At 38.2% G+C, this 15,162-nt stretch overlaps 1 protein-coding gene across 50 annotated transcripts in view; it reads right to left on the reverse strand.

Annotated features, from left to right (window-relative positions):
- Positions 1-15,162, reverse strand: part of NEB (nebulin) — a 158,039-nt gene that overhangs the window by 75,916 nt on the left and 66,961 nt on the right. For 49 of the 50 annotated variants that reach the window (XM_033164634.1, XM_033164977.1, XM_033164985.1 and 46 more), the window contains 18 exons: positions 14,606-14,809; positions 13,782-13,886; positions 13,390-13,497; positions 11,826-12,137; positions 10,683-10,886; positions 10,022-10,126; positions 9,773-9,880; positions 9,125-9,436; positions 7,512-7,715; positions 6,510-6,614; positions 5,339-5,446; positions 3,805-4,116; positions 2,932-3,135; positions 2,746-2,850; positions 2,217-2,321; positions 1,372-1,683; positions 360-563; positions 111-215 (listed from right to left, as the gene is read on the reverse strand). In XM_033164634.1, the coding sequence (XP_033020525.1) occupies positions 111-215; positions 360-563; positions 1,372-1,683; positions 2,217-2,321; positions 2,746-2,850; positions 2,932-3,135; positions 3,805-4,116; positions 5,339-5,446; positions 6,510-6,614; positions 7,512-7,715; positions 9,125-9,436; positions 9,773-9,880; positions 10,022-10,126; positions 10,683-10,886; positions 11,826-12,137; positions 13,390-13,497; positions 13,782-13,886; positions 14,606-14,809 (3,222 nt within the window). The remainder of the gene's footprint in view (positions 1-110; positions 216-359; positions 564-1,371; positions 1,684-2,216; positions 2,322-2,745; positions 2,851-2,931; positions 3,136-3,804; positions 4,117-5,338; positions 5,447-6,509; positions 6,615-7,511; positions 7,716-9,124; positions 9,437-9,772; positions 9,881-10,021; positions 10,127-10,682; positions 10,887-11,825; positions 12,138-13,389; positions 13,498-13,781; positions 13,887-14,605; positions 14,810-15,162) is intronic. The other variant, XM_033164970.1, reaches the window with a different exon arrangement.

Genomic DNA, 15,162 nt, shown 5'->3' on the forward strand with positions numbered 1-15,162 from the left:
TTTTTAAGAACAGTTAATGATGGGAAGTTGCATTTGACACAGCTGAATAGCTACAGATGCATCGCTACACATATTCCACTCATGGGTATATAGTTAGTAAATTCTCTTACATTGCTGATATTCAGAGCATTAATCTTGGACTGCAGCATCCCAGGGGTGTCTGAAGGAAGATGGAACTGAGTCTTCTCTTTATCCCAGGCTTCACGATACAGATTCTAAGAAGGAAGTGAAGGCTTAAATGATTGCATTGCATTACGAAAACCTCTTATTTTTCAAAGGTATGCAACTGTAACTCACCCATTCCCAATACCAATTTGTCATCATAATGAATACAGTAACTGGGTAATTCCCAAGCTTACCTCACTGACTTGTTGGGCATTAATCTTAGCCAGGACAACGGGCGGTGGGTCAGCAATACTTGTAAATTTCAGTGCATCTGGACGTTGCTTATACAATCTGTCATTCAGGATATCTTGGGCGTGCTTCACTTTGAGCACTTCCACAGAGCCCTCTGGCATCCAGCCAATACCACGCAGCCATTCTAGGTCTTGTTTGTAGACGTTCTGCAAAGGAAACAATTAGGCTATTAACAATATGACTGAAAATATTTCCTCCAATTTATTAATTGCGTCTCCGGCTCTACTCATCATAATACAGAACTGCTCAGCTTCCATGGCTGGCCAATCACAAGAACAGAAGCAAAGTGCATACCACACCACTAATGTGGGTATTAATAAACAGGCCTCTTTTTATCCCCTTTCAAGCTGTATATTGCAGAACAACAACAGTACTGGCCATGAGTAATACTGATTCTAATAAATAACTCCAACTCAGGCAATCCAGTCAAGGAAAAATAGGCTGCTTAATATGCAGCTTAAATGAATTCTTTTCACACCTAAAATTCTCTGGAATAGAAAGTAAAAGACCAATTGAAATGGACACCTCTAGAAGTGTTTGGTTCTGTGCGGCTGCCACAAATTCAGGTTTTGGTGTTTAACGCCTTACTTCTTCAGATCATGGTAGAGTCAATTACCGGTAGCTTTGTATGCATGGGTATATGCATTGAATTGAGGTCTCAATGTCCCCTTGTGTTCTTTCTTAAAGAAGTCTGATGATTGCCCAAACAATACTGAATTTATATATTAAAAATTCACATGTACTATGGCTCTTAATATGTGTCACGTGTTCACAGAAGTAAAACAGTTATTACTTTTTACAGAAAAGAAATGCAGCAATTCTGTAGACAAAATATCAAACACTTATCAATGTAGAGCCAAGAGTAATAATCACCAAATGCCACGAGACACAAAAGAGAGCAACACACAAGAAGCTGTCATGAAGAGATACTGCAACAACAACCAAATCACTCACATCACTCTGTAATTCATATGCTTTCCTGGCTTGGATGACATCATTCTGGTCAGGCAGACACGTCCATTCATGCAGGTAGTGGCGGTAATCAATGTCACTAACAAGCTTCTGACAGTTCTTGGCCAGCAAGACGGACAGCATGTCAACAGGGCTGTGGATCTTCGTCTTTAATTGATTATATACTTTCTTGTACTCCCGCTCACTTTGCATTTTAGCTACATGCATTGCCAATACCATCTTGGGATCGTCGTTAACGTCTCGGCATCCCACATGGTGCCCAAGTTGCTTACGGTAGCCTTCTTTGTATTTGTACTAATGGGATTTGAAAAAAAATACGTATACAATTAAAATCTTCATCTTAGTTATCTCAGAATGTGGGAAGATTGATAACTCTTTTCCTAAGATGCTAAACAAAGGCTGCATTCATGCTCACATTTACTTGCAATCTAACTATTGAATTTACTTGCAATCTCACATATATTTGAATTTTGTGCATCACCTATCCTTTACCTGGACTTTTTTTGACCAACAGAAGAGCTTAATATTTCATCAGGATAGTTGACAATTTATTTGGAGCACATGCACAGCCTTCGCCAACCTGGCGCCCTTCACATGTTTTGGACAACAACTTCTATCAGTGATGCTGAATGAGGTTGATGGATGTTTTAGTCCAAAACATCTGGAGGACACTATGTTAGTGAAAGCTGGTCCATAATGTCCTTGCATCTTGCCTTGAAAAGAGAACTTTAATATATTTTCTCTTTCCTGCATTTTAATTCCATTAGATACAAAAGTCTAGAGACAATGGATTACCAAACACTGCCAACTTCTGTTTGCATACTTACATCACTGGCAATTTCTCTTGAGGCTTTGGCTGTTTTGATTGGGACTGCATCTGCTCTCAGGTCAATATATTTCTTCATGTCATCCCATGATTCCCTATAAAGTTTCTACAATAAAAAATCAACAACATTATATTGTCATTATCCTCTTTCAGCACTTACATATTTATGAAAGGTCATTCTCAACCAGCTTTTACTTTTTTCAAATGATTCCTGTTTTTGCAGGTAAGAGATGCCTTAAACATTACAGATTATCTCCATATAAAACTATGTAAGGAAAAGTATTTAAACTGCATGTAAGTAATTATGGATAATAAGTGCTAACACATCTGTTTTGTGGAATCTCCACAAACAAAATAGATTGCCAGTTTGCATACAGACAGCTAAATAAATGCAGGTGCAATAACCCACATAGAATTTACATGGGTGCTTGCTGCATAATGAACTTGTAACATCCAAAGCCCCCTTCATCTGAGTAACTGAAGAAGATTGCAGAGTTGTATCATAAGAAGAATGGTAGCGATTTACTTACATGGCTCACATTGATAGCATTAGCCCTGGACAGCATGATTTCTGGTGTGTCTGGCATCACATGGATCGTAGTTTTATCTTTATCCCATGCTTCTCTGTATTTAGCCTACAAAAATACAGAATTATCTGTTAATTCCTTCCATAGAATACTTAAAATAATGTCACGTTGCTGAAAGGAGTTACATACAAGACTCAGTTGCTCAGCGTTGGTTTTGGCAAGGACGACTTCAGGAGTGTCAACAATGTGGGTAAATTTCAAACGATCTCGAGGAGTGCGATAAATGTTGTCACTCAGAATTTCCTGGGCATATTTCACCTTCTTCACTTCTGGAGATTCATTTGGGATCCATCCAACCCCCCGGAGCCATTCCAGATCTGATTTATACACAGCCTGTGAGAGAAAATTTGAGAAAGGAAGAGCAAGATATTTCCGTTCAATTCAAAAGAAATATTTCATGTGGTAAATAGAATGAATGGAACTTTAGAAAGTCAGCACAAACTTGTCTCAATTACTTCAACAGGATCTAAGTAGTACTATCTCTCTGGACTAGGCCAAAATGTATCTCTGACCTCCAGTTGTATTTCACACCAGCATTGATAGCTTTGATCAGCACTATGCTGGCTGGGGAGTTGTGGACCAAAACATCTGGAGGGAACCAAGCTTATGTAGGCTGGACTAGATGGAGTGGGCAGCACGTTCAACAAATCCATACATATGATGACAGCACTCCAATCGGTTATGGATTCATTAGCTATTTTTAGATATGCCTGGTCTATCACGTCACATTTGTCTGCATGATGTGTTGGACATTCTGAACTAACAACATTTCAGTTCTTCCCCCCAAGGTACTCATGATGAAATCAAGTGAAGGTTAAATTACGTGAAAATGTGACAAGGCCAGTTTTCATTAAGAAAGCAACTACAGATGTTAACAGGGAAACAAAATAAAAATTAAGAAAAGGAAATCTTTCACGACTGTCTACCATGATGTTTCTTTTGCCTTCTGTACCTGCAGTGTTGTATTGTTTGTTTGGCTTTGCAAAGGACAGCTATACTTACATCGCTCTGTAGTTCGTAGGCCTTCCTTGCCTGGATCACATCATTCTGGTCAGGCAGACAAGACCACTGGTGCAGATGTTGACGATAGTCCACCTCACTTACTAAAGACTGGCATTGCTTGGCTGCTTGGACAGACATCATGTCCGCCGGTATAGTAATATTGGCTTTGGATTTGTTGTAAGCTTGCTTATACAACCGGTCATTCTGCATCTTCAATACTTTGGCAGCAAATGTAAGTTTAGGGTCCTCCTTCACTGAAGGGCATCCAATGTAGTGGCCTTTCTGTTTCTCATGAGCTTCTTTGTACTTGTACTGAGCAGGAAAGAGAATTGGAAGCTTAAATAATCTGACCAATTCCAAGGATAAATGTTAGTGGAAGTTATTGGTATTTCAATTTTTAAGGGATTCGACTATGGAATATTTGTATTTTAATACTTTGTTGGAAGCCACCCAGAATGGCTGGGGAAACCCAGCCAGATGGGTGGGATATAAATAATAAATTATTATATTATTATTATACAGTGGTACCTTGACTTACGAATTCAATCCTTTCCGAATGCACATTCATAGGTCGAAAAATTCGTAAGTCAAAAAAATCAATTTCCCCATAGAAATGCATTGGAAACGAAAAATTCAGAAAAATTCGTAAATCGAGTAAACCGCATCTAAAATTCGTAAGTCGAATAAACCCCATCTAAAACCGCCAACGGATGTCCTTCGGATGTCAAAGAATTCGTAGGCGTGCGGGCATTTTTTTCATTTGTAAGTCGAAAAATTCGTATGTCGAGTGATTCATAAGTCGAGGTGCCACTGTATAATATAATATTCAGGGGGTAGATAAAGCACTGTAATTCTGTCTTTATATTATAAAATATTTACCTGGATTTGCTATTAGGGGTGAGAGGGAAATGCAGTTCAGTTTGCAGTTAATGTCACATTTCCATAATTCACACTTCTCCAAATTTTGTAATGCACATCTGCGGCCAAGTAATGCATGCAGAAATGGATATACTTGTGTAAAGTATGCATATGAAAACATGCAATAGTGTAAATCATATAAAATTTCATTAGGGAAAATTGTTTTGCAAAAATGTGTATATTAGGCAAAATTGCACACAAAAATTACATTAGGAGAATTTCTCACTAAGATGCTGATGAATTTTCACGAAATTCGTTTTTTTAAAAAATACAAGCCAATGTGGAAATTCAATAATTGACTATAAATGGCTGTAAAATCAGATTTAATATGTCTGCTTGCATATATGCCTGCCATTTTGGGACCAGTTAAACTAAGATTGTGAGAAATAGCTCATCTTGGCTTAACTGGCAATAGCCAGTGCTGGAAGAAAAGCTCTCTACAGCTTGAGAACCAATGTAAGCAAATTTCAGGATGTATCTGTGCCAACAGTCTAAAAACTGAAAAGGCTAATTTGTTATCTAAAATCAGTTTCCTAATATTTACCAAAATATTGGCCACCTGTTTAGCCTTATAGGACAGAACATTACAGAAATAATATATAACAGTTGACAGTACCTCACTGGCAATGTTTCTCGAAGCCTTGGCATGCTGAATTGCAATGGCATCCACTCTTAAGTCATAACCTTTTTTCTTGGCTTCTTCCCATCCTGCTTCATAATGTTTCTGTGAAGGAAATGAATAATGCGGCATTCATGTCAGTGTATTTCAATTTTTTTTTTAGTAAGGGTCCTGAATATTAACTCATGTGTTTAAGATCTTCAGGTTGTGATTCTAAGTGCAAGTAATGGTAAATTTGAGCAATCAATATGAACAAAAAAAATGTAGTGTCTTAATAATTTATAAAAACATTAATTGGCCTCCTTATAAAATAGTAAGTCAGTGTGCCGAATAAAATCATTTCAGGAAAGCAACAACATGTTCCAAGCACAAATGCCACAACAGAGCCAGCACTAAAACATCAGTGCTTAGGAAGGCCTTTGTGAGTATGTGTGTTTAAACCAACTAGAGGAACACCATCACTGTAGATGCCCATTGTATCTCTAGGGGAAGGTCATTCCAGGGCATGGGACGCATTAAATATTACCATGTTGTCTTTTCTTCCATGTCCAGCCCCAGCAATAGAATTTTATTGCTATGGTGTATACATGTTTTCAAACATATAATCAATATCACACTCAAATAAATGTTCAAAAATGTATGTTTTTATACCAAGCATAAAAATAAAGAGTTAAAACTGAGGAACAAAGGGATGGAATAAAATATAAAATTAAACCCTCTTAGTTACTGCTATCTAACTTCACACCAAGAAATATTGCAATATTTTTCTAATATTCAGTATTATGGGAAAGATCAAACATCATTCCAGTAGATGTGACAAAACTTCCTCTCCTTTGCCTCACCCAATCTGCTCCAGAAAACCCCCTAGCTTGATATAAGCTATCAACAATATCATATTTTTCACATTAAAGACTTTAATGCTTCCCACCTTCCATTTGGTTGCTCAGGTCTAGGGAATCATGAATTCAGTGGAAGGGCATTACTCATAGCTAATCAGAATTGGTTGCTACATAGAGAACTGAATGGGCATTTCATATATTCATCCTTTGGTATTCTCATTCTAATCATAAAACAATTTTAATTGAAAGGCAATTCTCACCCAAACTCCTTATTTAAAGGTCAGAATTTCTTTACAGATGTATTCACATTTAATTGTTTAAGTTCTTACTTTGCTGACGTTCAGAGCATTCATTTTGGACAGAACCATCTCAGGAGTATCAGCTGGAAGAGTGAACTGTGTCTTTTCTTTATCCCAGAGTTCACGATATAATGCCTAACGAGGGAAAAAATACAGTACTTATTTCTGTTATAATACACAAAGTACATATTGAGATTATACATACAAAACCGTCCATACAAGCTACTCATGTAAGTGGCCTAGTTGTGTGTGCAGCATCGCATATGGCTTTTTTATTAGGGATTTATTAAAAAAAACAGTGGCTATTCCATCATTAGAAGAATTGCAATGTTTGGCATTTCTAATCACAGAAGCAATCTTTTGCAAGACCTGCCCCTGCATCAAATGTTCCTCAACAATCAGATAAACATACAGGAATATGTTCCAAATGCAGAGTTGCATCCAATAGTATCTTTGCAGATGTAGGAGGTACTTTTGTTTGATCAAGATGCGGCACACAATTTTCATATATCCCCACCTACCCACTGCTCCTAAGGGTTGGGAGACCTTCTGGCATGGAAAGATTTGATAGGTAAGGGAGTGTGGCAAAATGAGGTGGTATCACCTTATACAAATGGAATACTGGAAAGCTGCTACTGGATACAACCTATACTTTTTGCATTGCATTTATTTGAATAAATAAAGGTGTTTACTATGATAGCAGTCAGAATGGGGAGGTTTTCAAGCATTAACTCAGTTTAAAGGCTATCTAGCAATGTGTACAGATCATGAAACAAACTGCAATCTCTACACCCCAATTGCCCCAATGGAAAGCCTCCTTTGACTTCAGAGGGGTCTAAATGTGATCTTAAATGAGAACATAGGCAGCCTCAAATGATTGTTTAAAATTGAAGCTGCATGGGTTTTGAGCTTACTATTTTCATATATCTCACTTGATTCCAGCATGCTGGAGTGAGCCTCTAGAAGTACATTCTCCTCACATCCAAAACACAGATACCCAAGGACCAAAGGGCAAATGGAAAAGTTTCTCACATTGCTCTGAAGCAGAGCATTGGCCTTTGCCAAGACAATTTCTGGAGAATCAACAATAGCGGTGAATTTCACAGAGTCTGGTCGTTGACGGTACAGTCTGTCATTCAGGATCTCCTGGGCCTTCTTCACTTTTAAGACTTCCAAAGAACCTTCTGGAATCCAACCAATACCACGCAGCCATTCCAAGTCTGACTTGTACACATTCTGTGAGAAAAGAAGAAGAGGAAATGTGTTTCTCCTAATGTAGTGTCTGGTACTAGGGACAGGAAGGAAGACAACTAATTGCCCTGATCTAGTAGCCCCTTGTGCAAATAAGGGTTCTGATCTACTTGTCAAGCCCCTTTGCCTATATGGATTTGCCTACATGAAGTTTTTTACTGTGGTTGGAGACTTTTCAAGTGAAGTAACTCAGCAATTGATGTTCATAGCTGCTCCATGTGTACATTAGAGTGGCTGGGGAAACCCAGCCAGATGGACAGGGTATAATTAAATTATTATTATTATTATTATTATTATTATTATTATTATTATTAAATGAGGCAGTGGATCAGGGCAGTCAACTCTATCCCTAAACTCATTTCAGAGTCTTTCATAGGTACTTGGCAGAAGCCTTGCTAGTTCTTATCAAGGTCTGCCAATTCGTAATCATATGTCTGATCCACCCCAAGCTAAATCTTGGAGACTAGGGGTAAAATGAATGGACTTAACCATGGTTATTAATTTCAGTGGGTCTACTTTGAGTAAAACTGAAGTGAATACTACCGCTGCTCTAAACACAACCCTAGTACCAGGCCCAATAACTCTTACAGTGCAATTCTTAGCATGGTTACATAAAAGTCCCTACAGAGCACAGTGTAGCTTGCTCCCTAATTATTGTACTCAGGAGTGCTAATCCAAATTATTTGTAGCAGCACCAGCACAAATACATTTGGGAACTTTTACTTACCATATACCATATATTAGTTTACATTAGTTTAGGTGTTGTTTTTTTTAAGTGTTTTAAATGCATCATAGCACCGTGACACCAGATGGCACTGTAGAGTTTGGCCTTTCTGCAACCTGATTTCCCATTATGAGGTTTACAATGCATTTTCCTGAAATGCTTTTATGATGTCTCTAGATCCACCCCAGGTACACTGAAATTTGATCTTTATTGATGCTCACTTTTTACAGCCCACTTAACCAAGTAGAGTGTTCGTGTGCAGCCCTGCAGTTTTGCATGAGAGCTCAGCTGGAGCTTCTGGACTGAAATGCATCAGACATTTATTTCTTTAGGAATAGTCTAAGCATATTTCATCCCATTCAGAAATTTACGAAGCTATGGAAACATAGGAAGCTGCCTTTGTATCGGCTCAGACTATTGGTCCATCTAGCCTAGTCCTGCCTACTCTGATTTTTATATATCCCCACCTACCCACCTACTCTCTAGGGTCTCAGGAAACGAGAGAGACACCTGAACTTTTAAACTTGCTACCTGATGTTTTAACTCTTTTCAACTCAATATGCCATAGACTGAACCTAAGAGAGCTTCTGCTTGCAAAGTAGGTGTGTTTGCCACTGAGCTGTGACCCCACCCCCACGAACCCAGGTGCTTTATGTTTGCTTTTACGTACATCACTCTGTATGTCATACACTTTCTTAGCCTGAATGACATCATTCTGGTCAGGCAGACACGTCCATTCATGCAGGTAGTGGCGGTAATCAATGTCACTAACAAGCTTCTGACAGTTCTTGGCCAGCAAGACGGACAGCATGTCAACAGGGCTGTGGATCTTCGTCTTTAATTGATTATATACTTTCTTGTACTCCCGCTCACTTTGCATTTTAGCTACATGCATAGCCAACACCATCTTGGGATCATCTTGAAGGTTTCGGAACCCGATATAGTGCCCTCTCTGCTTCTCATATGCTTCTTTGTATTTAAACTGCAAAAGAGAAAGAAAACATATTTTAGAGCTATTACTACTACTACTACTACTATTTATTAATTTTCTATACCCTTGGGCATGTTTGCTGAGACTAATAAGAGTGGCAATCCAAAACTTTTGTAGGGCATCAGGCTGGGGAATATTGCTCTTGTGTATTACAAATGTTGAAGATATCAGTATGGGGTCAGTTGAAAGGACCTGCATCACCACCCTAGAAGACCGAACACCTTTTCTTTTAAATTATTATTTCTATAATAGTCATTTTGAAAACCACAGGGTTGTTACTTGCATTTCTTTGCAGAAGTGTGTCATCAACACACCTATGGTACTTACATCACTAGCTATGTCCCTTGATGCCTTTGCAGATCTGATTGGAATTGCATCAGCTCTCAAGTCATATCCTTTCTGCTTAGCCTCTTCCCATCCCTCGATGTAAAGTCTCTATAGAAGGAGTCATAAAAACAACAACCATGAATGAAAACTCACTCACGTAGAATTTGTGCATATACGGTGTACAGGATCACCAATTATTTAAGAAATCAGATGCATTTTAAAAACCCATCCTTTAAAAAAGGCTCTTACATGGCTAATGTTGGCCGAGTTTGCCTTTGCCAGCATAATCTCTGGGGTATCTGGCATGACATGAATGTTTGTTTTATCAACATTCCAGGCTTCGGTGTATAATCGCTGTGGGAGAGCAGAAGAAACAGTTAGCATTTTGAATTTTGAAAAAAAAAAACATAGAATAACATGCACCCTTAGCAACTGATGCTATTGCTACTATATCCGTCAACAAAAATTGTATTGTAACATGCCCAACAGTATAAATTTACCAAATAATACCAGGATTTTCTAACTAAAATAATTTTGTTAAATCGTATTTCATTATATTAAATATTTTGTTGCCATACTTACTCCTATCCTTGTGATGCCCCAAGTTAGAACTGTTATTATATTTTCTGTGAGAACATCATCAACACTTATAAATAACAATTGCATTGGTTAGCCAATTGGCTTAATAGAAAAATAGGCAAATAACTGTGGTTGCAAGGAAAAACAGAAGGAAAGTGGCAACAAGAGCTGAGAAAGACAAAAGGGTATGGATTGCAGCGAAACAATACAAATGTTGAGGCATTTCTTGCCAGTCAACTTGACTGTGTTCAACGTGCAACTCTTTAAGCAAATATTGGCATTAGAGAACCCACACAGCACAGTCCTAGAAATGCCTAATCACAAAACTCACCTTGTTCATCGTCTCGGCGTTATGTTTTGCCAACTCCATCTCCAAAGAATCTGTGACGCTGGTAAACTTGAACTTATCAGGTGGCTGTCGGTACTTCCTGTCACTTAGGATTTCTCCAGCTCTCTTTACTTTCTCAACTTCCAAAGAGCCGGAAGGAATCCAACCAACACCTTTCAGCCATTCCATATCTGATTTGTAAAGCACCTGGAATATGAACACAGATTATCCTTGCATTCAGAGAAACTATCAACTTCACACATAACTACTATTGCAGGGGAACATTTCTGGGTTATAAACAAAGAGGTGAAACATTAAATATGTGTATACTGAAGGACCAATATGTCACAGTTACAACCACTATAACTCCTGCTTTTGCAGCTAAATATTCATTTAGCCCAAATTTGATGATCTTATGCAGTCTGATTCACACTCACTTGTTCTTTGCTTGGCCTCTTGTCACATGTTTAATTAATTGGGAATAAGCCCAATTGAACAAAGTGCTACTTCTGAGTAAATATCTATAGAATTTTGCCATTGATGTCTCATGATGTTGACATGGCTTAGAATGCTTATGGAATCTGCCTCTACTGAATTTCACCTTGGATTTTGTTGTTTCACATTATCGTAACTCAACTAAAAGTATCTGGTGATATATTTCCAAAAGGTTTGCAAGGTATCTTAAGAATAATCATTTTTAAATTGTTCATAAAAAACCCAAGCTTATTTTTTCAGAATTACACAATTCTGCTACTGCACATTAAATATATATATAAATATTGTATATGTTTCTAAAAACTAGAAATGTTGTTTTAACTTAATATAAAATATATGCGATTAAAAACAAACCTTTTGTTTTATGTGTTATTGGGGGTGGTTTGTTGGTTTTTTTACTTTTAAAATTATGCACAAAAGCCTTTACTGAGAATACAAAACCTGAAGTTCGTTCCAGGCTTAAAACAGAAGGCAACCCAAAGGAATAGTGAACAATAATAGAGAGGAACGGATGGAATCCATTCATCTCCACTTATAACACATTAACTTCCAGATATATATGAACTGTCTCCATAAAAAGCATATCTGGATGATTTCGGTAAAGAAAGACACAAATTCACTGGCTGTGTATATTCTGCATAGCTTGCTTACATCACTCTGGAGATCATAGGCCTTCCTAGCTTGGATGACGTCATTCTGATCTGGAAGGCAGGTCCACTGGTGCAGATAATGACGATAATCAATATCACTGACCAGCTTCTGGCAATTCTTAGCGTGCAACACTTCCAGCATGTCCACAGGGCTAATATACTTAGTCTTCCACTTCTCAAAGTCCTTCTTATACTCCCTCTCACTCTGCATTTTAGCTACATTCATAGAATGCACAAGTTTCGGGTCATCTTGCACACTGCGAGCTCCAATATGGTGGCCAAGCTGCTTGCGATAGCCTTCTTTGTATTTGTACTGAAATAAATATACATGTGTAAGAATATTCATCAGATAGCTGCATTGGAAAAATACCACATTCTGAGAGGATTGTGACAGTGTTTTCCCCATCTAGATAGCATCTTTTGTTCCTTTTCCTATCTTTTACACCTATGCTCGCCCCTTCATCTTCCTATTTCATCATACATATTTTCTAATAATATTTAAAAATTTTGTTCTTTTGGCAAGGTAAGCTTGCTTTCTTCTTCAATCCTTTATTATTCATGGACAGGAATGAAAAAGCTCTTTAGGTAGTTCCAATGTCTTGGGTAATGCTTAAGCACCTCCCACCATCTTTCCAGTTTCAAAAGTACTTTGCTATGTGGCAATCAAGTGAGGGCTTTCATGGACCAAAAGTCCACGGTCCCTTGGAGATGCAGAGCTTGTTCATAGTTCTTTGACTCTCAGCTCTAAATTAATCCCAATATATTTCTTCCCTGAATTTCATCTCTTTTTTTTAAAAAAAAAAAATCTATTTTGCAGCTGCCTTTGAATACTTTCCCTTTATTTTCCAATAATTTTTAAAGCAACATAGTAAAACAAGGCAAACGAACAAGGAAATCCAAGTTAAATCTGGCTAAGTCCATTTCACTACACTGTGAAAATGTCCAGTGGGTTGATAACAGTTCCAAAATGGGGCGAAAAGTCCAAGTTTCTGCTTGAATTATTCTTTCCTTGCCATAAATGTTTACAGCGAGGGATCTTATCAATTAATATTCCACACAGTAAACATTTCCTGCTAATAATAGCTGAGCTGCAGTTAATACGTAATTAACTTCGACTTTGAGTTTTCTTTTAACTTGCCCTTTCACTAACTGTGAAATAATTGTTTGAGGGTTTCATTGTAGCTTGTATCATATTAAAACCCAGTGAAACATTACTGTCTTCCTATATCGTGCCTAAGACTCTCCTCATACCACTCTGCTTTCTATTTACTGCATCTCCTCAGGCACCCTTTTAAATACTCTGTTCTTAATGCTACTAAAGAACCCTGTTCTTTTGTCCCCATGATTCACAGAATAAATTAGTCCCTTAACAAATGAAACCAAAATTGTGGAAGGAAATATAGCTTCTCTCTAATACGGCCTTTCATGGATGCCTAAAACATCCACCACAGTCGCACATACTGTAGAATTGAGTCCACAGTTTCAATTCTGTTTTTCTTTTTTTTAGAGCAAGAAATGCTTTCCCCTTAAAAAAATGCTATACATAGAACATATTGGGTACACACATCACTGGCAATATTTCTGGAAGCCTTGGCAGCTTGAATTGGGATAGCATCCACACGTAAGTCATAGCCATCCTTCTTTGCCTCCTCCATAGCAAGTCTATACAATTTCTGTAAGGAAGAAGAACATGTTTACTTCATTGTTATCCATGTCTGCTTCCTTCATGTCAACACACATATATAATTTTACATAACTGACTGAGGTGCAGCAACTTGACTGTGCTGCACTTAAACAAAACCCTCCAGGGCAACTTTAGCCTACTGAGCCTCAACAAACCCTAGCCAGCTGGTGACTGTGGGGCCCACATCCCTTGCAAGAACCACAGATGTGGGCTGAAATATTTGCAATCTCCCTTGGTATGGAGAACTCCTTTGTTCATCCTAGTGGTACTCACATGACTATAGTTTAGCTTGTTGAATTTTGACAGCATGATTTCAGGTGTATCAGGCATCACGTGGATTGTAACTTTGTCTTTATCCCAAGCTTCCGTATACAAACGCTGTGGAAGAACATAAGCACAAGAGACAGTGGTTATAAGGACAATCATTCCGTAATCTTAGGGCTTTTTTGTTTTTTGTTTTTTTAAGTGAGAGCCTCCTATGAAAATTGCATCAAAATAGCCTGCTGAGGCAGAACTCTGCTACCTTGAACTGTGGTGCTGTAGGTAGAGTGTTGGACTAAGACTGGGTAGAGTTCAAATCTTCAATCAGCCATGCAGCTCACTATGTGATCTTGGACCACTAATGATCTCTCAGCTTAAAAATCTACCTCACAGGTTCCATATGAGAATAAATATATTATTTGTTCATATTTAAGTCTACCTAATGCAAAAGGCGCAGGGTTCTTCCAGTTCATGAACTTTGCAATAAAATAGCTGACGAAAATGTCTAAGATACATGAAGCGAAATGTTTTGCTTGCAGAGAAATGTACAAGGGTCATAACCATGTTACCTTTTGACTACGCACCTATATGCCAATACAGCTTTAAAAGAAGCATTAACTGTATGTGGTATTGCAAATATGCAATATAAACCCTGACCAAAGCTAGGTACTTTTAAGTCCCCTTAAGTTAAATGGCAAAAGTTAAACAAGATACAAAAAGCTCTCCAACGGAAATAAGTGAAAATGGAAAAACTTTGGATCGCTTGTGCCCTGTAATAAGACCCTGCAACATTTGTACTACAATACTAGTTTCTCAACTGCCCTGCTCAGATTCACCTTGTTCATTGTTTCTGCATTATGCTTGGCCAACTCCATTTCAAGAGAATCTGTCACACTGGTGAATTTGAATTTGTCTGGTGGTTGACGATACTGCTTTTCACTTAGGATCTCTCCAGCCTTCTTGGCTTTTTCCACATCCAGTGAACCAATAGGGACCCAGCCAATGCCTTTCATCCACTCGAGGTCTGCTTTGTAGTTATTCTGTGAAAAAGAAATTCAAAGGATCATTGATAAAACCAAAAGCTGTAGAGGACCCTTGCTTGGGTGGGTGGGGTCGTCTGATTAGGATGGCGGAAAGAGAGAGAAAAAATGTGTGTGTGCGCACACCCACCCACCCACCCAACACAATGAGGTGCTGGTACTCATGTTCGGATAAAAGTGCCACAAGTGTCAGGGTAACATGGCTGCTATGGGCATGGGGAATATGTTGAGATATCAGTCTCACATCGCTGATGTAACATGATATACACGTTCAGATTCCTGTACTGTTGTGTACTGTTATGCTTGAGAACAGAAGTGAGCATCTGTAACTTCCACTCTTTGTTCTCTCTCTC

The sequence above is a fragment of the Lacerta agilis genome, chromosome 1, assembly GCF_009819535.1.
Source record: "Lacerta agilis isolate rLacAgi1 chromosome 1, rLacAgi1.pri, whole genome shotgun sequence".
NCBI lineage: Eukaryota > Metazoa > Chordata > Lepidosauria > Squamata > Lacertidae > Lacerta > Lacerta agilis.